Genomic DNA, 22808 nt, shown 5'->3' on the forward strand with positions numbered 1-22808 from the left:
ATTGATGAATCTTTAGAATAGATTAAGCAAAAAAAAAAAAAAAAAAGAGGAAACGAAAAAGAGAAATAAAATTTAATCAAAATTAGGATCCTCTAGAGAAATTTTTAAAAATTAAAAGAGTATATTATGAACAATTTTATGCAACTAAATTAGACAGATGGTTGGATAAATGCCTAGAAAGACACAAAATATCAAACTGGACTCAAGAAAAAATAGAAAACCTGGGAATATCCATAACAAGTAAAAAAATAAAATAAGTAATTAAAAAACTATCCACAAAGAAAAGCCCAGTATGAGATGAATTCTACCTATCCAGCCAATATCACTCTGATACGAAGTAGACCAAAAAAAAAAAAATCACATTATTGCAGATCATCATTTTCATGAATATAAACTCAATACTCAACAAAATAATTATCAAAATAAATTCAGAAACATACGATGGTTACATGGAAATGCAAGGCTGGTTTAAAATCTGAAAATCAATGTAAAACATCATGTGACTAGAATAAAAAACAAAATTGTTTGATCATCTCAGTAGACACAGAAAAAGTGACAAAACCAACACTCATAATAAATATCTCAACAAAGTAGAAATACAAGGGAACTTCTTCAAGGGCATTAGTAAAAAGCTTACATTTAACATCATGCTTAATGGGGAAAGACTAAATATTTTACTCCTAAGATTGAGAAAAAGATGTTTGCTTTCATCATTCTAACACTGTATTGTAAATTCTTGCCAGTACAAGAAGGCAATAATAGAAATTAAAAACATAGATTGGAAATGAAAAATGTAAATGACATGATACCGTATATAGAGAATACTCATTAATTTACAAAAAATTAGAACATATGACCAAGTTTGCAACATAACAGGATGAAAAATCAGTATATCATGATAAACTGTATTTCTATCTACTGGCAACTGTATTCCTAGAATACTTCATTTAAGCAAAGATTTCTTAGCTAAGACATCAAAAACATAATCAAAAGGAAAAAAATTGATAAAATGGAATTAATCAAATTTAAAATTCTTTAACTTCTCAGAATTTGCTCCATTAAGAAAAGGAAAATATAAGCCACAGATGGAAGAGAAATATTAGCAAATCATATATACGGTGAAGAATTTATATCCAGATTTTATAAAGCATACTTAAAACTCAACAGGAGGTCAAACAACCCAATTTAGAAATGGATAAAATGCATGAACAGACATTTCACCAAATCAGATACATAAATATCTAATAGCCACATAAAAGGATGCTATTAGTAATTAGGGTAATATAAATTAAAACCATAGTAAGATAGCACTAATCCATTAGAAAGGCTAAAATCAAAAGAATGATAAATTCAAGTATTGATAAGATGTGTATAAATTGGAACTTTCACACATTATTGGTGGGAATGTAAAGTGGCACAGTCCCATTGCAAAAAACTTATGAGTTTAACAAATGTAAACAGTAATTTCACTCCTCAGTATTTATCCTAGGAAAATTAAAAACTATGTCTACACAAAGACAGGTAGACACATGTTTATAGTACTATGATTCACATGAACATCAAACTGAAAACAATCTATCATTTGACGGATGGATAAACAAAATATGGACCATCCATGCAGTAAAATACTCTTCAGTAATATAAAGGAATAAACTATTGTCCATTCCATAATGTGAATGAATATTTTTTAAAATATATATATTTTTTAAAAACCAAAAATGAAATTCTAGAACATAATGCTAAGTGAAAGAAACCAAACACAAAAAACTACATATTATATGATTCCATGTCCAATATATTTCTAGAAAAGGCAAATGTGTCACTGAGAAGGATGTAACATCTTTGTGTTATTTATGACAAAAATGCAAAACCTGAATCAAATTATGAGGAAGCAGTAGACATAACCAGATTGAAGGACATTCAACAGATAACTTACCTGTACTCTTAAAAAAAGGTCAAAGTCATGAAAGACAAAGATCAAAATAGTGTTCCAAATTAAAGAAGACTAAAGATGAAAAGAAATGTGAGATCCTGAATTAATTGGATTCTAGAATGGGGAAAGATAATTATAAATAATAATAATATAGGGATAATTGGCAAAAATACTATCTGTGGTTGGATGTTGAATTTCTTGACTTTGATAATTTGTACTGTGGTTATGTTTTAAAAAAAGGCCTAATTCTTAGGAAATAAATGCTAAAGTGCCACAGTCTGGCTGGGCACAATTCAGGAGCCACTTGTCAAAAGAAACAAACTTTATTTTTAGAACCATACACGCCAAACAAAACAGCTCCTCAGGAAAAACCCTCAGAGCCCAACTGCCACCACCGGCTTCCCACAAGCCTCTCAACCTCCCCCACTCCTCCTGCTCTTGAGGCCGATTGGCTGGGTCACATGGGCGGAGCCAAAAAAGTCCCCCAATGAGCAGCTCCGTGGTCTGAAAGGGCAGGGAAACAGCCCAATGAGCATCACCGCAGAGGAGCCAATCAGCTAGAAGTTGCTGGGGCCGCTGTGAGCCAATCATCAGCTGGCAGTCTGAAAGTTTGCTTGGGCCCCTTCGGCTGTGGTTCTCAACATCTCCCCCTCTCTGTTTAAACAACAAGCATGTGGCTTAGGGACTGTGCCTGCCTTAGGTTGTCCAATAGTACATATGGTCCTTACCCGTTATTGGATGAGCTGACCTCAAGGCATCAGCCTCCTGTCTTAGGTTGGTACCATTGCAATTGGATCTTACCCGTTATTGACTACCGGTTCAGCATACAGCCACACCTGTGGATAGGTCTTTGTACCAGCGAGGGGGGGGGGGTGAGTTCTTTGCCTCACCTCTGTTGGCCCCCAAATTTTAGCTGAATAACCATTACAAGCATAAGGGAGGAGGATACACCAAGCCAATTGATGGCTCCTTTTGGAAAAATTGTACCACCAATGACACCATCAGCAAAAATACCCCAACACTACCACAAGTCACTGCACCAACAGATAGTTCACAATGCACACAGGTGAGTTCACAATGCATTCAAGTGATACATAGTCCAGGCAAGTTATGCAAGCAGTTCAGTGATGGCTATTGCAGAAGCTGTAGATTGGTTTTATCTTTGTCTTCACCAGCACTGGGATGAAGATAGGAATTCTGGCAATAATGGCTAAAGAAAAAATTATGTAACATTCCAGAAGGCACTAAAAGAAAACAATTTTCTTAACAATTTACATTATCTTGAAGAGAATTATTAAATATAGTGAAAAGGAAAGGTGAAAGTAAACAAACAGATCTGTTAACCTCCTTTTTGTTCACATATTAAAAAAATCCTCAACAGTTGTTTACCCAATTTAAATTAAACCATTTAAATCACGTGAATAAAAAAAATATTTGGATCCATTTTTTCATGAGCGCTCATCATATATGATATATGGACATACGTACATACAAACATACAACATAAAACACAAGTGTGCACACAACACAACATAATAGTAAAGGCCTTATAACTTTTTACAGGTGAAATCTCCATTGCAATGTTTAAAAACTCTATAGTCAAAAAATAGAACTGATCAGCAAAACATTAACCTAGGTCTGTATGAGCTAAAAAAAAAAAAATAGAACTTCATGATGTGGGAAAGGGCAATAATAAAATAGACATTGAAAAAAGCATCCTGGTTCTGTCGCAGATGTAAGAATAGCCAAACTGGAGTTCTGGATATCAGCTGTTATGGATTTGAGCCAAATCATCTTCTTTTTGGTCTGTAGAAATCGCTTTAGTTAATCTCTCTGGAATTTAAATCGGCTGCTGCTCTCCCTGTGGAAACACATAAACAGACCTCCGACTCCAGACAATTACTGTTAGAATATCCTTCCAAAGTACCTTGGGCTTATGTACATTTTTTGGACACATATGCCTTTCCGCAGCACTAAGCCCTGATGAATCCAAATTTAAAAAGTTTAGAGTAAAAAGGGTTATTTTAAGTTTATCTTTGGGGAATATATACCCCTTCCCAATTCCTTCTTTTTGCTTTAATAAGTACATTTTAATAGTTTGATGAGCTCTTTCAACTATGCCTTGTCCCTGTGGATTGTATGGGATTCCTGTTATATGAGTAATGCCAAATGTTGAGCAAAATTGTTTAAAAGAGGTAGAAGTATAACCAGGGGCATTATCTGTTTTTAACTGTTTTGGAACACCCACAGTGGCAAAATTTTGTAAGCAATGAGCTATAACATCTTTAGTTTTTTTCTCCGGCATGAAGGGAGCCCATCAAAAATCCGGAAGAAGTATCAACTGTAACATGCAAATATCTTAATTTTCCAAATTCTGGCAAGTGTGTGACGTCCATCTGCCAAATATGGTTAGGTATCAATCCTCTAGGATTGACTCCAAGATTAACTTGTGGTAAAAAGGTCACACAATTTTGACATTGTTTTATTATTTGTCTAGCTTGTTCCTTAGTTATTTTAAAATGCTTTTGTAAAGTATTAGCATTGACATGGAACTTTTTATGAAAATTTATAGCTTCTTCTAGTGTAGAGAAAATATGTATGTCATGTGTAGTTTTATCTGCTAAATCATTGCCCAAACTAAGGGCTCCAGGCAATCCTGTATGTGCCCTGATATGTCCTATAAAGAATGGATCTTTTCTGTCCCAGATTAGACTTTGTATAGTGGAAAGCAAAAAGAAAACAGTAGAGGAAGGGGAAATCCTACCAGCATCTTCAAGGGATACTATAGCATTAACTATATACTGACTATAGGAAAATAAATTAAATACAGAATCTTTAAACATTACAAAAGCTTGTAATACTGCATTAAGTTCTACCTTTTGAGCTGATTGTTTGGGTACTAAAAATGTAAAAGTTTGATCAGGTGTAACTATTGCTGCTGTACCATTATTTGACCCATCAGTGAATATATTTGGAGCATTCATGATAGGTGTTTTTCTTGTCATTTTTGGAAAAATTACAGGATGCAATGACCAAAAAGACAATAAAGGATTAGATGGTAAGTGGTTATCAAATGAAACATTAGATTTGCACATGATTATTGCCCAAGTATTTAACTCATTAGCTAACTCATCAATTTGATTCATAGTATATGGAGTAATAATTTTATTGGGAGAAATTCCAAACACTTCCTTTGCTGCTTTTATTCTTTTGAGTATTAATTGTCCTACAGCCTCAGGATACCTAGTAAGAATAGTGTTAGGAGAATAAGATAAATGTATCCATAATAATGGACCTTCTTGCCAAAATACTCCTGTAGGAATATTTTTTGTTGCTAGTACAATAAATAATAAAGGCAAACTTATATCAATTCTATCCAAATGCATATTTTCCATATATGTTTCAATGATTTTTAATGCCTTTCTTGCTTCAGGTGTTAACATTCGGGGTGAATTTGGATCTGATGGACCTTTTAGGATATCAAATAAAGGTCCCAACTCTCCTGTCGGTATACCTAGATAAGGCCTTATCCAATTTATGTCTCCTAATAACTTTTGAAAGTCGTTAAGTGATTTGAGTTGATCTACTTGTATTTGAAGTTTTGGTGGACGGACCATGGTTGAGGATAATAGAACTCCTAAATAATTAATTGGAAAATTTAATTGTACTTTATCTATTGCTATCTCTAGATTATAATTTTTTAATAAGTTTGTAAGTGTGGCATAACATTCTAGCAATGTGTTTTTATCTTTGTGTGCTAATAATACATCATCCATATAGTGAAATATTTGTAGTTCAGGATTTTGATTTCTAAGTGGCTGGATTACTTTGTTAACATAAATTTGACACATAGTTGGGCTGTTAGCCATCCCTTGAGGGAGTACTTTCCATTCATATCTCTGATCAGGACCTTCATGATTCAGTGCAGGGATAGTAAATGCAAAACGTAGACTATCCTTGGAATGAATTGGAATTGATAAAAAACAATCTTTACTATCTATAGCTAAAACATGCCAGGTTTTTGGCAAAGCAGACAATTGAGGAATCCCTGATTGAGCAGGTCCCATAATAACCATCTCATTATTAATGGCTCTTAAATCTTGCAATAATCTCCATTTACCAGATTTCTTTTTGATGACAAAAATGGGAGTATTATGGGGAGATACAGAAGGTTGTATATGTCCTTCTGCTAATTGTTGTTTGACCAGGTCATGGGCTACTTGTATCTTTTCTTTAGTCAGGGGCCACTGAGGAATCCATACTGGTCTTTCTGATTTCCAAGTAATTTTTATTGTCTCAGTGGCCCTTTCTGAAAATCCAACCCATGTCTGTCTGTTCCTTGATCTATTTATATTGGTGCTGCTATAACTTGTTCTTGTTTTTCTAATCTTTTTCCTTTCCTAAAACCTTGTCTAGTCATAATAGTGGGTGCATTTTGGTTGATGTTATTTGTTAATGTCAAACCTAATTGATCTAGAACATCTCGTCCCCATAAATTTATGGGAAGATGATCCAATACATATGGCTGTATAGTTCCTTCACATCCTTCAGGATCCTTCCAATCTAATACCATTGCACTTCTATGGGGATTAGTCGCCACTCCTAGGCCTCGAAGCGTTTGAGTGGCTTGTTGTAATGGCCAATGTTTTGGCCATTCTTGACGAGATATGATGCTAAGGTCAGCTCCTGTATCCAGTAGCCCATTAAATTCATGTCCTTGAATATTTAGTTTTAGCATGGGGCGAGAATCTAAATTTAAAGAAAGCATAGCCCAATCTACACCTGTGGAGCCTAATCCCTTGGAACCTCTTTCTACAGCACGACTGGAAAATTTATCATGTAGGCTGGGTATTATTAGTAACTGTGCTATTCTATCTCCTGGTGAAATTACTGATATACCCTTTGGAGAACTGGCTATAATTTTTATTTCACCTTCATAATCGGGATCAATTACCCCAGGACTTATCATAAGTCCTTTTAGAGTAGAAGAGCTGCGTCCCAATAATAAGCCTACTGTTCCTTTGGGAAGAGGTCCTTTTACCCCTATGGGAATGATTTGGACTCCCATTTCTGGAGTTAGTACTGATCTGGCGGAGGCACAGATGTCCAACCCTGCGCTCCCTCTGGTTTGTCTGATGAGGGATCTGATGGACAATGTGTCCTGGGCACTACCCTGATGGGGTTGCTGGGTTCCTCCAGTGCTCCGTATATTTGTGGTTTTGGGCCCCGGAGCATTGGGCCCCCCTGTCCATTTTTTGGCAATGGAGCCCGATGCCTTTCTCCACGATATCGTGGATAAACACCTGGACCTTGTTCGTTTTTTGATAATGGAGTACCCTGTATGGTGGTTTGAGAACGGCATTCATTAGCCCAATGTCTCCCTCTACGGCATCGTGGGCAAATACCCGGAATTCTACTCCTTTGATACCTAGTTTTGTTAAACCCTCCTCCTATGGGGCAATTCCTTTTAAAATGTCCTGTTTGTTCACAGTTGTAGCATGTTCTTGGCCTGGCATCTAAAGCCTGTTTTACTGCAGCTGCCACAATTTGCCCTTGTTCATTAATGTCTCTGGCATCTAAAGCCTGTTTTACTGCAGCTGCCACGACTTGCTCTTGTTCATTAATGTCTCTACATAATTTAATATATGTGTTTAAATCTTCATGTTTCCATGGTCTAATGATTTCTCTGCACCAACAATTCGCTTGGTCATAAGCCAGTTGTTTTATTAATGGCATTGCTTGTTCTGTATTCCCAAAAACTCTGGTAGCTGTTTGAATAAGCCTATCTACAAATTCAGCGTAAGATTCATTAGCTCCTTGTATTACCTTAGATAATTGACCTTGTAAACCTCCATGTCCTTGTAAAGTCTTCCATGCCCTAACCGCCTCTGTAGCAATTTGTGCATATACGCTAGGATCATATGCAATTTGTTGCTGCTGATCATTATAAGGTCCCTTTCCTAACAACATATCTAGATTTCTCTGAGGATAACCAGCTGCTGCATTTCACCTAGTCATCTCCTTGCAAAATTCCTCATTGGCAACCTTCTATAACAGGTATTGTCCTCCATTTAGCACAGCTTTACACATATTAGCCCAATCTGCTGGTGTCATGTTCAGGTTGTTAATGGATTCGACCAAGCTTACAGTGAAGGGTGCTTGAGGACCATAGGTTGTTACAGCCTCTTTTAGCTGCTTCACTGTTTTGAAATTTAAAGCATGGTGAATTTGCTGCCCTCCTACCTCAAATACAGGGCATGTTAATATTTGAGATCCTGTCTCAGGATCCCAACTATCAACTGCAGGGGTTGGGAGCCTCCCAGCATATGGAGGTGGTGCTGTCGGTTGGACATTTACGCCCTCTGGTGATAGAAAGGTGTTAGTAGCAGTCTCCTGTAGAGGTGGTGCTGTTGGTTGGACACTTACACCCTCTGGTGATAGAAAGGTGTTAGTAGCAGTCTCCTGTTGTAATTTTTCCCCTGATGGCTTTTTCTGCTCTAAGCTTTCTTCCTTTATCTGACTAGCTCGAAAGACCTTCTCTTTTACTTGAATCTTTTCCTCTTTCTGACTAACTTGAGAGACCTTCTCTTTTACTTGAATCAATATGTCTTCTCCTTCCTCTACCTTTGTCTGAATTGAAGGCTTTGGACTAAGCAAACAAGATACGAACGTCCACAATGGCAATGTGCCAACTGGCAGAGTCCCTGGGCTGTTCTTTTCTATTCTTTTTAAATCTTCACCATGATGGTTCCATTGTGATATATTCAACAACTCCTCCTCAAAAAGCCATGGGCTGGGCTGGGGATGTGGCTCAAGCGGTAGCGCGCTCGCCTGGCATGCGTGCGGCCCGGGTTCGATCCTCAGCACCACATACCAACAAAGATGTTGTGTCCGCCGAAAACTAAAAAATAAAAATATTAAAAAAAAAAAAAAAAAAGCCATGGGCTACATTTTTGTATTGTATCAACGTATGCCCTGACTGCTCTTTATTTTACTGGGATGCCTCCTTCCTCTAACAATTTACTTAACACTCTTTCAGTTTGTTTTTTACTAATTTCTGATCCCATATTTCTACTATATACAACCCAACAAGATGACGCCAAACAAAACCGAGACAGAATGAAATAAAAATGGAACAACAAAAAATCATTATAGCCTTTCTATCCTCCTGAAATGTGCATCCGTCCTTTCTCCCTATCTGTTCCTCAGACGTAAATAGTTTTTCCTCAGATGTGAGCGGTTTTTCTTCCGTCTCACTCATCTCCAGGGACAGGTAACTTAAAACAAAAGTGAAGCAAAACAAAAGAGGAATCTTAAAATGGCTACCCATCCTCTCGCCCTGCCCTCAGGGGCGAGCAGTTTACCTTATCACTTACTCTCAGTCGCTCCCCGTGCGAGCCACCAAATGCCGCAGTCTGGCTGGGCACAATTCAGGAGCCACTTGTCAAAAGAAACAAACTTTATTTTTAGAACCACACATGCCAAACAAAACAGCTCCTCAGGAAAAACCCTCAGAGCCCAACTGCCACCACCGGCTTCCCACAAGCCTCTCAACCTCCCCCACTCCTCCTGCTCTTGAGGCCGATTGGCTGGGTCACATGGGCGGAGCCAAAAAAGTCCCCCAATGAGCAGCTCCGTGGTCTGAAAGGGCAGGGAAACAGCCCAATGAGCATCACTGCAGAGGAGCCAATCAGCTAGAAGTTGCTGGGGCCGCTGTGAGCCAATCATTAGCTGGCAGTCTGAAAGTTTGCTGGGGCCCCTTCGGCTGTGGTTCTCAACACTAAAGTACTTAATAGCGAAAGGGATATGATGACTGCAACTTATTCTCAAATGGTGCAGGAAAATTAATATAGTCAGAAAGAAGAAAGTGAGCAAGGAAGAGAATGGAAGTAAAACAAATGAAGCCAAATGTACACAATTAATGAGCTTCGATGGGAGTTCATTTCCTATTTTTTGTAAGTTTGAAAATCCCTGTTTTAAACTGTCTTTTCTAACTCCTTTTTGTCTGCTTATGTTACAACAAAAAAATCTTTCTCCACATCAAAAGAATCCAGCATCATCCCTCCTCAAAAATATCTAACTCAACGTCTTTTCTGCTTAGTCTTCTGCCATCTCCACTGTCAGCCTTTCTCTGCTCACCTGCTGACTTCCCCCTACTCCTTTTTAAAACATTATGCACCACATTGTTCTTGCACTGTTAGCCCAAGTCTGTCAAATGGTAGCATTGTTTTATTTGCTAAACTTTCTACTGAAGATACAAAATGATTTTGTTTTAAGGAAAGGCAATTAGTACATTGTGATTATTGATACAATTAAATGGTGACATAGATATTATCAAGAAATAGATGCAACTGGTTGAAAATATTGTTTGTAGTTACCAGTGACCTTCAACTGGAGCTATACAGGGTCTCCTGACTTCAACATTTACCAAGTAATGGAGTTCTATGTACAAAGGCCAAGACAGGTATGGTCTTGGACCCACTGGTGATTATGAAGATAAACAGACCCACGGGTAGGTACATACTTGAATGGATCATTAAATTCTTCAGAAATTTTCCTTAAAGATCTGCAAAATGAAATACATAGAAACAAGAAAACACTTGGAGGTCCATTATGTATTGTATAACATTCCCATGATTGTATAACAGATCAAGCCCTGAGGGCTTAAATAAGCCTAAGTATACACCAAGAGAAGTGGAGAATAGGAAAAGAGTGGGGAAAAAAAAATTTCTAAACTAAAATGTTCCAGGAAACTCAACAGAGGCTTTAGGAGTGATGGAAGAAAGGAGAGCTTTTAAAGGTCAGGCGAGACCAGTTAGGGATTCTACAAGCTAAAGTCACAACCTGCTATGTTGTTTTTCTTGTTTCTAATGAAGAAGCCAAACGTGTATTTAAATTTAATACGTTTCTCAGGAAAATGGGCTATCAATCATTCTCACCTGTCTTATAAACATAATACCAAAAGCCGGACGCAGTGCATACATCTGTAGTCCCAGCGGCTTAGGAGGCTGAGGCAGGAGGATCCTGAATTAAAAGCCAGTCTCTGCAATTTAGCGAGACCCTAGGCAACTTAGCAACCTATCTCTACACACACACACACATACACACAAACATATGTATGTATGTATATGTATATAAAGGGCTGGGATGTGGGCGAGTGGTTGAGCACACCTATGTTCAATTCCCAGTGCAAATAATAATAATAATGATAATTATAATAATATATTATTATTAATAAACAACAATACCTTGTCACTGCATTTCAAAAGAACCCATACGAGGATGTATAAAGTTGTCTTGGTGACAATACAATGGGACTAATTACAACTATCCTCAGAAAACCAGAGATCCACAGAACTTACACAATCGACGTAGGGGTTCGCCTCGGCCTTCCTCTGGGGACGCCTCCCGAGAGGGCGGCCACCCGGTCTCCCTCGGCCCGCCCTCCGCGCGCCCTCCCGCAGCCCCTACCCGCAGACCGCACATCCTGGGCCCAGGGACGTCCCCAGCCCCGCACCGGGCCGGTCGTGCGAGGCCGGGAGCCACCTGTCGCTTCCTCCCCTCGATCCCTGCCCTCCACTGGTCTTCCAGAGGCCGGGAAGGGGAAGGCAGCCCGCTCCTCTTCCTCGATCCTCCTCTGGGAGCCTCCACCCAGACCCCACCTCTTTCTCCGCCGGCGACCCAGGTCCCGCCAGCCGCGGGGATCGGCACTTACGGCGTCGGCAGGGCGTCGGCCATGCAGTCGCCCGGACAGCCGGGTCCAGTGCAGGTCGCTCGGAGCAGGCCGCCGGCGGCGCAGCAATCCCCGGCGAGCTGAGCCGCGGCGGCGTCGCCCGGGCAACCACGACGCTCAGGCTGCGTGGGGCGGACGGCTTCCGCAGCTGTTCCCCAGGCGTCCACGGCCGGTCGCCCTCTCCAGGTCTTGGTGGGTAACCTCTGGGCCTCGGGCGCAGGGAGCGGCCAAGAAACGTGTCACAACTTTTGACAGCGAGATCATGCTCAGTCCTGCTCCTTCCCAAAGCACCCAGGCCCCCCAATTAACCTAGGTGAAGGCTTATTACTCCGCTTCCCTGCGTGGGCAGCCACCGGTGGCAAGGCTCTTTGTCATTAGTCATTATCTTCGGTCATACCTTTTGTGGAAATAGCTTTCCAGCAAACTTCCCAGAGGCTTTGATACAAGCAGCTGTTCATTATCTGTGCTTCATTAATGGTATTTTCATAACTCATCAAGCACTGTACTAGTATCTGAATCTGGGGCTGAATTAGAGTAGGGCACCGGGTTTGTCACCCAGAGGGGAAAGCAATCAAGCCAACAAATAACATAAGGGACGAATGCTATATGGAGACAAACACATTAACCTTGGGAAAGAGAATTGTCAAAGCTTACCCATTGTGTTTTCAAGACTAACTCAAAAAGAAACTATGTTAATGAGCTCACATGTACATCAGTAGAATTCCCCCACCCACCATCATGGCCAGATTGAGGCTGTCAAACTTCACTTCTATACTCAAATCTCTATTTTTAGGAAATGTAACCCAGAAACAATCTTTTTCTTCTTTCAAGTCCTTCCACTAAATTTAAGTCTAGTTCTATCCACTCATGTCTAATGGCTCTTGCCTTCATCATATTATAAACGAATTTCTCATCCTGAGGCACCATGTCTATAATCCCAGCGATTTCGGAGGCCCAGGCAGGAGGATTCCAAGTTTGAGATCAACCTCAACAATTTAGATCCTCAGCAACTTAGCAAGATCCTATCTCAAAGTAAAAAATAAAAAGGACTGGGGATGTAACTCATTAGTAAAGTGCCTCTGGGTCCTATACCAGTACAAACAAAACAAAACCTCCTTATGTATGCAATTAATCATACTATGTATGAAAGCCACTGGCCTATTTTCATCTTCATGGTACTTGATCTCTGCAATTTTTGAAATGCTTGATCCCTTGATAATAATGCACTATCTGCTCATGTTTATTTTCCAGCTTCTTGCCTGTAACTCTAATCCAGGTACCCTAAGCTCTACTGCATTTAAGTCACTATTCCTTAAACATGCAACGGTTTTGCATGTATAGGTTACAGCTTCCTACCTGGCCCTCCTACATAATACACACTTTATTTATCCACTACCTGGCTCTATACATTCTTCTGCAGAAAGGTGTTCCTTTTCCCAAAGCAGATTTAGGCTCAGCCTTTTGTACCTCTGTTTACTTCTACTTATTGCCACTAATCTTTATTTTCCAAGTGTGTTCCTTGGATGAGTGAATACTGGCTGGGAATTATGTGTGCCCTTTCCATCTTTTCTCCAATGCTTGTCAACTGTCTGGATACACTGTAAATAACCATGCATTGCCTCACACAAGTAAAAAGAAATCTTTGTTATAATGAGTTTTAACTAGATTTATTTAATAAGCTTCAATTGTAAAGTTAATTTTATTTAAACCCTCTTATTCTTAATACAAAACACCTTGAATAAGAAAAAGGCTACTTGGTAAAAGCAAAAAAATTCATACTCTGTGGTACACAGGGGAAATCATTGCTTGCAATCCAGTTCCTAGAAAAGAAAAATATCTAGTTTCAGAGGGAAAAATGCTAAAGTGTATTTCAGTGGGCAGTAAATATATTTCATGTAAATATTCTAGCATAGCCGTTAAGCAAGTACACTTGACTCCAAGTGCCTAGTTTCAAACCTGCCACTTCCCACTAGAGCCCTGGGCAATTTCTGTGCTTCAGTTTCTTATCTAGAAAATGAATTGAACAACACCTATAGTGTTTACCTATTAGTTTTCTAAGCACATACTTTGACCTTTTTGCCATTAATAGTGAAAACTGATATAACCTATCTGTCCTTTATTTTCTGGTCTCTAATGAAACCAGAGACATACTTACAAGTTGAAAGATGCCAATAAGCCCATAAACAATTGATCTCTTTCTTCTCAAGACCAATATCTATGCAAGTAGCAAATGAGATGGGCAAATTGAATTTCAATCAAGAGGAAATGTTTCCAAACATTTGAGTAGCTCTCTTTCTTTTGAGTGCTTTCTTAGGTGGAGCCTAGAAATTTGCAATTTTAACTGTCATTAAAGATAATTCTCTCTGATCAGTCAGAAACACTAATTTCCACAGATGGTTCTCATGCTGGAGTGTGTTTTCAGGATAATTTGTACAACTTTTTAAAAGTAAAGGTTATTGGGCTTTACTCTCAAAGATTATCATTTCAGTAATTATTTTTTAAAAGCTCATGAGTAATTTACCACCAGTTATATACTTTTATCTTCTGAAAATATTTTTAAGTAATGTCAAGTTAAATGTGACGACCAACATTTTTTGAGATATGATGACCCTTTATATAAGTTATAAGCATTGGAAACTAGGAAAAAGTGACCCAGAAAAAGAATCAAGAACTTTTGTCAGTAAATACTAAGAACAGAATCTCCATTTCTTGAACAATTTTTCCATGAATTTGTTTTTCAGCAAATTGATAGTTACCCTAGTATAAAAATGTATTTTAAAATAGTCATTAATGCCAAGATTATTCATGTGCGTGGGGAAAGCAAGCAATGTATACAATTGTTATGATTATTACCAGCTGTACAATTTTAGACATGGAACTGTTCTAAAAGTAAACAATTCAAGGTCACAGTGATGGGTAGTAGAAGTAGAAATTGCACTTCTTGACTACCCAATCCAGGTCTTCCCACTTAATCTCACCACCTTCCCTTACCTCCAGAGTTGGTAACTCTCTAACACTCTTCTTCTCTTTAATTCAACTTCAGCCAATTACTTTCTGTAAAGGGTCAGAGGGTAAATATTTCAGGCTTTGTGGGCCATAGTTTCTTTAAAACCACTCAATTCTAACAAATGTAGCCAAAGACAACAGGTAAATGAATATGTGGTACTGTATTACAATAAAACTTTATTTTCAGAAGCAGGCAGTGGCTGGTTTGGGCTGAGGTCTGTTGTCTGCCTGTCCCTGCTCTCACCAAAACACTATGAATCTTTGATTGACTTTCCTGATCAGAAGTTTAAGATTCTACAGAAGATGCCCCATTTTCAAAGTGGGATTATTACTGCGCTTCATAGAATTGAGATCAAAGGTTAAATAAAAATCATGATTTAAGTGACCAGATTGGGTACTTTAAGTGTAAAATGAAGTTTTTTCCCTTTAATATATTTTAGTGTTATTATGTATAAAGCCAGATGATGAGCTACTATACAACAGCATGTTAAAAAACATGTTTATTTTACACTATGTACAATCAGGAACATATTTAAAACCATTATCAATTAAAATAAATGAAGACCATAAATCACAATTTAGTTTGTTCTTAGTGTATATCCACAGTAAAATATAAAGAAAGTATACCAAAAAGAGCCCAAAGTGTGCATTTTGCTAAAACTTGGTATATACATATTCCATTGGAAAAAAAGCAATCAAAAATGACTTTAACCAAAACTAAGTTCCTTTGATGTGTAGTAACCATTATATTGTTTGTATGAGGTAGTAACTAAATTATTTTGGCCATGTTGTAATAATCTAAATCAAAAGAAATGAAAGTAATCATAAAATAAGGCCAACAACAGAAAAATTCCACTAGAAATTTGAACCACTTCACTCTATGGAATGTTACAGTTCTTCAGTGTGATTATATGAAATGCCTAGTGTGGACTCTTTAATAATGCTAATTTATTCTTTGTGCATACTGTAATTCAGACAACAACTGCAGTGTTACACCATGGTACCGCTATTCTGTGATTTAAAATTTTTTCAAAGGTCTTTTGAAGCACAGACAAGCAATCTTACCGGATTCTGCTTAAATATAAAAACATCAGTTACTACAACAGGTGGTTAACTGGTTTGTTTCACATAGAAAACAATCCAAATACATTTTTTTTAAAAAGATGTTGTGGAGCCAAATGCATATTGACAATGTCACAGCTTACTTTTGTGACTTAATACATCACATATCAATACTTTGTGCAAATATAAACACCAGTGTACTTGCATTAAAATTAAAAACAAGATTATAAAATGATTACAGCCTCCATTACAATTTTAAAAGTTACAAGATTTATATTCATATTACTAAATTACATATAATAAAAATACAATAGTGTTAAATGTACTGTCATTGCCAGCATCCCATTTTGTAATATAACCACACCCAATATACTAAAGAATTTTTAAAATATTACCCCAACTGCATTTTCATCAACATTTACATCTGTACAGATAAGACAATTACTTGTACATCTCATAAAAGTACATATCTACATAAGTTCTTAGTGTATGTCTTCAGCAATATGAAGTTTCACAGAAAAATACTGCCTATATGTACAAAGATTACATAACAATGAATTAAGCACTTGTGTGGTTCAATATGCTAAATATATCCATACCACTTAAAACAAAAAATTTCCCCATCTTGTCTCATGCCACAATAAATTACGAGTAACTGAAGCCAGGTTACTGCAGCTTTTGTACAGCTTCAAGCATCCATTAATGTTGCAGCGGTAGTGTTCGTTCTTTCTATAGTTTAACTGTCAAAGCACAACACTTCTCAGTAACTGTTTTCATGACCCGCCAGGATGTATAAATTGCTATTTGCTGTGGGGTTATCAGTTGGCCTACTTTCCAAAACCACGACCCTAAAAGTAATGAACAAACAAACAACATATAACAAAACAAAGTTATTCTTGAAAACTAATGTTAACAGAAAAATTTTCCATTGCTTCTCCATTATATGCCTCTATAAATGCTGCTCATTTGATTTGTGGGCAGAAATCATTGCTATTGCTATGATTAAAGGATCAGTTTCAACTCTGGGGCGTAATTTTGCTGCCCACTACCCTCCTACCTTTAAAGAGTTGGGAATGAAGGGTGGTGGGGGGAGGAGAAACATGTCTAGAAATAACTGGAGAAACGTAATTCTTCTTATAAATTCTAAAATAATTTGCAGTTTAAGAATCAAAACTCCAAAATCTTATTTTTCACTAAAAACAAAAAGTTCTGTTTGTTAACATATGGTATTTCTTCTTTCTTCTGCTGTAAATCAGACCAAATATTATGTTTAATGCAAAATGGTACTGATAGATTTATAAATTTCTGTTACCTAGAAGGTCAGGTTTTAAAATAAAGTTTGAAAAATACATAGCTGAACATATTATTGCAGAAATTTCAATTCTCTTGATAAAGAAACCAGTTTCATGCTGGATTTAGAAATGTTTAATACTATGCACTTAATACAAACCATTTTCGTACCTGTCAGATCCAAGCAGCCTGAAAATTCTTGTGCTATCTGAAATTTCCTGTGTTACCTGTTTAATTAAAATATAATTTTAGCTTCTGAAATTAAGAATACAAAATCTCATATGGGCATTTCATTATAACTCAACAGAAAAAAAAACATGATTTCTAGGACTGAAAAATATATCCATGCATGACTTTAGTTATTGTTAGCTTCTGAGTCAAATATATATGTCCAGGAAAAATGTGGCTAATTTGGAATTAATCATAAATATAAGTCCAGGAAAAATACTTGTTAGATTTCTGGGGGAAATTTTAAACAAAAATCACTGCCTTTTAAAAAAAAAAAAAAAAAAATTTCTGTAGTTGTAGATTGACAAAATGCCTTTATTTGTTTATCTTTTTAATGTGGTGCTAAGGACCGAACCCAGTGCCTCACACATGCTAGGCAAGTGCTCTGCCACTGAGCTACAGCCCCAGCCCACCAAATCTTTTTCTTCCTTTATGTTAATGCTAATAGCAAGGCTACTAGCAGCAGTAAGCCACTTAGATCTGGTTATTTTACCTAACAGGCCATGTGTGGTATAACGGGAAGTATTTAAAATCCAGCATGACTTGTGTTTGAATCTTAGTTCTACCACTTACTAGCTGTGACACTATGCAACGTATGCTGTCTACTGGAAACAGTCTTGCCTTCTGCAAAATGGGATCTTACAGTGTTCTTATAAGGAAGAAGTATAAGCCTAGCTAATGAAGTGCTTAATACAAAGTAATTTTCTTTCCTTTTTTTTTTTTTTCTTTTAATGGAACTGGGGACTGAACACATGGGTGCTTTACCACTGAGCCATATCCTTGGCCCTTTTTATTTTTTATATTTTATTTTGAGTCAGGGCCTTGCTAAGTTCCCTAGGATGTTCTTAACTTGTGATCCTCCTGCCTTAGCTTTCTAAGCTGCTGGGAATACAGGTATGCACCACCTCACCTGGCTTCCATTCTCTCGAGATAATATTTTCTAATGAAATATACTCCCCCCATCTTTTTTTGACACAGGAAATTTTTATTGGACATTGCAGAAATAGCCTTGTGTGGTGGGGTTCAAAGTGCATCACACAGAATATTGAATTATGAAAAGAGGGACCTGGGAAAGAGAAAGGAAAACACTTAAGGTCTAAGTTGCCAACAAAAAATAGTGAAAGATTCCTCATGGCCAGACGTGGTGGCGCACACCTGTAATCCCAGTAGCTCGAGAGGCTGAAGTAGGAGGATTTCAAGTTCAAAGTCAAACTCAGCAATGGAGAGGCACTAAGCAACTCAGTGAGACTCTATCTCTAAATAAATAAAATACAAAATAGGGCTGGGGATGTGGCTCAGAGGTTGAGTGCCCCTGAGTTCAATCCCCAGTACCAAAAAAAAAAAAGAAAAAGATTCCTCATGCAAGAAAGATTTTTGCAAATACCATACAAAACAGGCAGCTGCTGTGGTGATGAAATATACCTTTCAAGAAGTCCTAAGTGTGACCAATTACCAGTTGGGGAGTAAGAATAAAGGCTCAAAAGAAACCCAGTATTCACAGCATACTGAAAACAAAATATTTCAAATATAATGGCAGTAACTCCTACTCCCAAATTAGTAGGTTAAAAAAATTAATTTCAAAACTAAATATGTTCCATCAAAACCCCTACAATTAGTGGTTCTGGAGACACTCCTGATGTCTTCACTTCTGGTGCAAACCTCCCTACCCCCCATGTTCACTTTGGTGATAGTGGCTCATCCTATGATTTCGAGTTACCTGTCCATTAAATAGTAGAAGATGATGATGTTTTTGGAGGTGCTGAAGTGCTGCCTGTGCAGTCTCTTAGGTGATTTTTTTTTTTTTTTTTGGACAAAATTCTCTCTCTCTCTCTTTTTTTAAACCACTCTATCCTGCCTATGATGTCTTTCTTTGGCTAGTGTTTACCAGCTCTGGACTATTCTTATCTTCATGCTCCATTCTCTCAGGTGATTCTGAAACAGTTTCCCAAGAAGTAAGCCTGCTCATGGGAATTATTGCTAGAAACATTAGCAGTGACGTTTCTTCAATCCTTATACATGCCAGGCACATTACAAGCTCTATTTCATTTTATCTTAACTCTCAATTCACAGATGAAAAAACACAGTAGAGAGATATTAAGAGATATGTCCTGGTCACTCAGCTACTAACTAGCAGAGGTGAAACTTGAATGTGGGTATTTCAAGTCCAGAATGCATGTTAATGACCACAAAGGTGCTTTTTACTTTGTTAGAAGAAAGACTCTGAACTTACTGCATGACAGGACACAAATGAGCTACTTTCTTGCTCAAGGCACATGAGGTTGTTTTTTTTTTTTTTCCCCTTCCAATAATCAAGTACTATCACTTGATCAGATAATGATCAAGTACATCTACTGAGATTGGCTTGGGGGCACTGGAAGAATATTTGATGATTTTACTTGTCTATAATATTCTAGTGGGCATGTACTATGTCTTTTTTTTTTTAGTTGTAAATGGACAGAATACATCCATTTATTTATTTATTCATTTATTTATTTATATTAACGTGGTGCTGAGGATTGAACCCATTGCCTCACATGTGCTAGGCAAGTGCTCCACCAATGAGCTACAGCCCCAGACCTATACTATGTCTTGTTCATAACCCTGGCACATTCCAACATAAATGCTGAGTTGAATTTAATATGTCACACAGCTTAAATGACTCCTGTAAGGCAGTAAGAACTCATGAGATGTAACTAAAGGCTAATAAAAAAGGGCAAAATACCCTAAATATCAAATGAATAATGATAATAGAAATAAGAGACAACTATATATAAGCAGATATGAAAAATTGTGCTCTATATGTGTAATATGAATTGTACTGCATTCTGCTGTCATATATAATAACCTTATGTTCCCCCCTCCCCAAAAAACCAAACAAATTAGAATAATAATAATAATAATAAAAAAACCAGTAAGAGACAAGCTGGCTTCAAGAGGAATGTAGAATGCTCTCCTCACTGCCTGCATTGATCATTATCAATGAAATACAAGGCTGACAAGGTGTTGCAGGACAGAGTGTGCTGACATCAGCACTTTCTTCCAGATCATGGTCTGGGAAACTGAAAGAAACAGGAGTTGGCTCACTTTTAGCAGGATTAAGGAAGTTCTTGTTCTGAATTTGAGGGTGATTATCTGGAAGTACATCAAATATGCACTAAAGTGGTTTGGCAAGAGAGGTGGCTCTACAGTATGTACTACTGCTCTACCACTAGACTGAATACAGTATGTAATTAATAAAATTAGCAAATCAAGTTATCATTGGCACCATTTAAGAATTTTCCAAAGTTGGGCTGGGGTTGTGGCTCAGTGGTAGAGTGCTTGCCTCACATGCATGAGGCCCTGGGTTCAGTCCCCAGCACCACATAAAAATAAAACAAAGATATTGTGTGTCCATCTACAACTAAAAAAAAAAAAAAAAAAAAAAAAAAAAAAAAAATTAAAAAGAAGAAATTTCCAAAGTTAAAGAAAATTGAAGTAGATTTAATAATGTAACTATTCTAAAAATTTTTATTTTATTTTATTTTTTTTTAAAGAAATAGGATCTCTGTTAGGCTGGCCTCTAACTCCTAGCTCAAGCCATCTTCTTGCCACAGCTTCCAAGTAGCTGGGACTATGGGTACATGCTACTATGCTGGGCTTTTTATGACTATTTAATGGACATAATTTAAATGAAATTACTTACCTCATTAGATCTAAAACTTCTACCTTGCATTCCATGTTTCCAGAAAGCTAGCACACTGTCTTGTAGACAAACTAGCAGGCAAGAACAGCTCAATTACTGTTAATAGTACAAAAGTTTAACTGATAAGCATCATTTTACTTCTGTATCTTATATAGCAATATTTCAATTAATATCTCATAAAAGCAATTGCATATTTATAAGGCATCTTTACATTTGGAACTTAACTATAAAGAACTTACTAATCTTTGTGTGTGTGTGTGTGTATATATATATATATATATATATTTTTTTTTTTTTTTGTGGTACTGGGGATTGAACCTTGGGTATTGTGCATGCCAGGCAAGCATTCCACCACTGAGTTACATCCCCAGTGCCAGAACTTATTAATCTTTTTGGTAAGAAAAAAAAATTCACTCAAGATATTTGTTATGAAAATTTGTTTTGATACCTAAAATTTTAAATAGAAAATACAGAGAATAGCATAAATACACATATGTATCCAATACTTACCGATCAAATCCTAACACTCTATCACATTTGCTTTTTGTTTTAAATGAAAATAAATACAGCTGGCATTCCCTACATATCCATTCTGACCTTCCTTACTCTCTAAGATACGTATTGTTATAAATATGGTATTTATCATTCTCATGAATGTTTATATTATAAGTCTACATTATCAATATAAACTTTATATTGAATGTTTCCAACAGTTACACATTTGGTATGGTGAATATTTCTAGTTTTTATTATTATAAACAATGCAGCAATAAACATTCTTGTACCACTTCTTGAGAACATATAAAAAATCTCTCTATGACTAGAATACCTACAAGTAGAAATACAGGGACATAGGGCATATGCATAAATAAAGCAAATCTGAGTTTTACTTTTTAAATTTATGTTATTTGAAAGGTATGTTCACACACAACAGACAGAAATCTTAATTTGTTTCCCACAGAACCAATGATTTAGGCATCATTTGTTGAGTAGTCCATCATTTCCCCATTGACACATAATATCCTAGGTTTCTATTTACATGTGGTTTTATTTCTGGGCTTACTCTTCCACCATACTTTTACTTATTTATGCCTCTGTTGATATTGCACTGTCTTAAATACTATCATTTTATAGTTATGTTTCAACATAGAGAAGGGAAGTATTTGTCAACATTTATTTTACTATTCTTGGTCTTTGGCTTGTCCATATGAATCTTGTCAAGTGGCTTTTGGGATTTTTGCTGCAAATGCACTGAATTTCTGGATTAATTTGTGAAAAACTGACCTCCTTTTCACATTGAGTCTCTTTTCCATAATTTTGTTTTCTGTTTTTACAGTGCTAGGGTTCAAGCCTAGGGCCTTGTGTTTACTGGGTAGGTGCTCTACCAATGAGCTACACTCCCATTCCCACCCATGAATATGATGTTGGGCTTCATTTGTTCAAATATTCTTCTATGTCTTTAAATAGTAATTTGGGATTACCTACAGAAGGGTCTTGGATGTGTTTTGGTTATATTTACTCCTTTTTCTTTCTTTCTTTTTTCTTCACATGGGCATCTTGCTACATTGTTCAGGCTAGCCTTGACTCCTGGGTGCAAGTGATCCTCTTGCCTCAATCTTCCACTAGAAGGAACTATGGGCATGTGCTACTATGCCTGACTACATTTAGTCTTACATATATATTATTGCCATTGTGAAAGGGATCTTTTCTCCTACTAAAATTTCAAATTGATATCATTGGCAAAAGTATATTTTTACTCTTTTCTTTATAATCTTCATACTTTCCTTTTTTTTGTTTAGTAAAATAATATTGAGATGTGATAGTACAATCAGTCTAATCATGATGTGGTATTTTAATTGGCTAGCTGAAGATCA

The 22808-nt window shown here is 37.0% G+C and overlaps 2 protein-coding genes across 7 annotated transcripts in view; both read right to left on the reverse strand.

Annotated features, from left to right (window-relative positions):
* Cdkl4 (cyclin dependent kinase like 4) overlaps window positions 1-11681 on the reverse strand; it is a 47893-nt gene extending 36212 nt beyond the window's left edge. The window contains exon 1 of the mRNA XM_071601230.1: window positions 11649-11681. The gene's annotated coding sequence lies outside the window, so the exon portion shown is untranslated. The remainder of the gene's footprint in view (window positions 1-11648) is intronic.
* A 2327-nt stretch (window positions 11682-14008) lies between these two features.
* Map4k3 (mitogen-activated protein kinase kinase kinase kinase 3) overlaps window positions 14009-22808 on the reverse strand; it is a 188025-nt gene continuing 179225 nt past the window's right edge. For 3 of the 6 annotated variants that reach the window (XM_071601519.1, XM_071601518.1, XM_071601520.1), the window contains 3 exons: window positions 20935-21005; window positions 17196-17251; window positions 14009-16582 (listed from right to left, as the gene is read on the reverse strand). In XM_071601519.1, the coding sequence (XP_071457620.1) occupies window positions 16495-16582; window positions 17196-17251; window positions 20935-21005 (215 nt within the window). In that variant the 3' untranslated portion in view covers window positions 14009-16494. Of the gene's footprint in view, window positions 16583-17195; window positions 17252-20934; window positions 21031-22808 lie in introns of all 6 variants that reach the window. The other 3 variants (XM_027934388.3, XM_027934385.2, XR_011704329.1) reach the window with 2 other exon arrangements.

This window comes from Marmota flaviventris, chromosome 14, assembly GCF_047511675.1.
Source record: "Marmota flaviventris isolate mMarFla1 chromosome 14, mMarFla1.hap1, whole genome shotgun sequence".
NCBI classification, from domain to species: domain Eukaryota; kingdom Metazoa; phylum Chordata; class Mammalia; order Rodentia; family Sciuridae; genus Marmota; species Marmota flaviventris.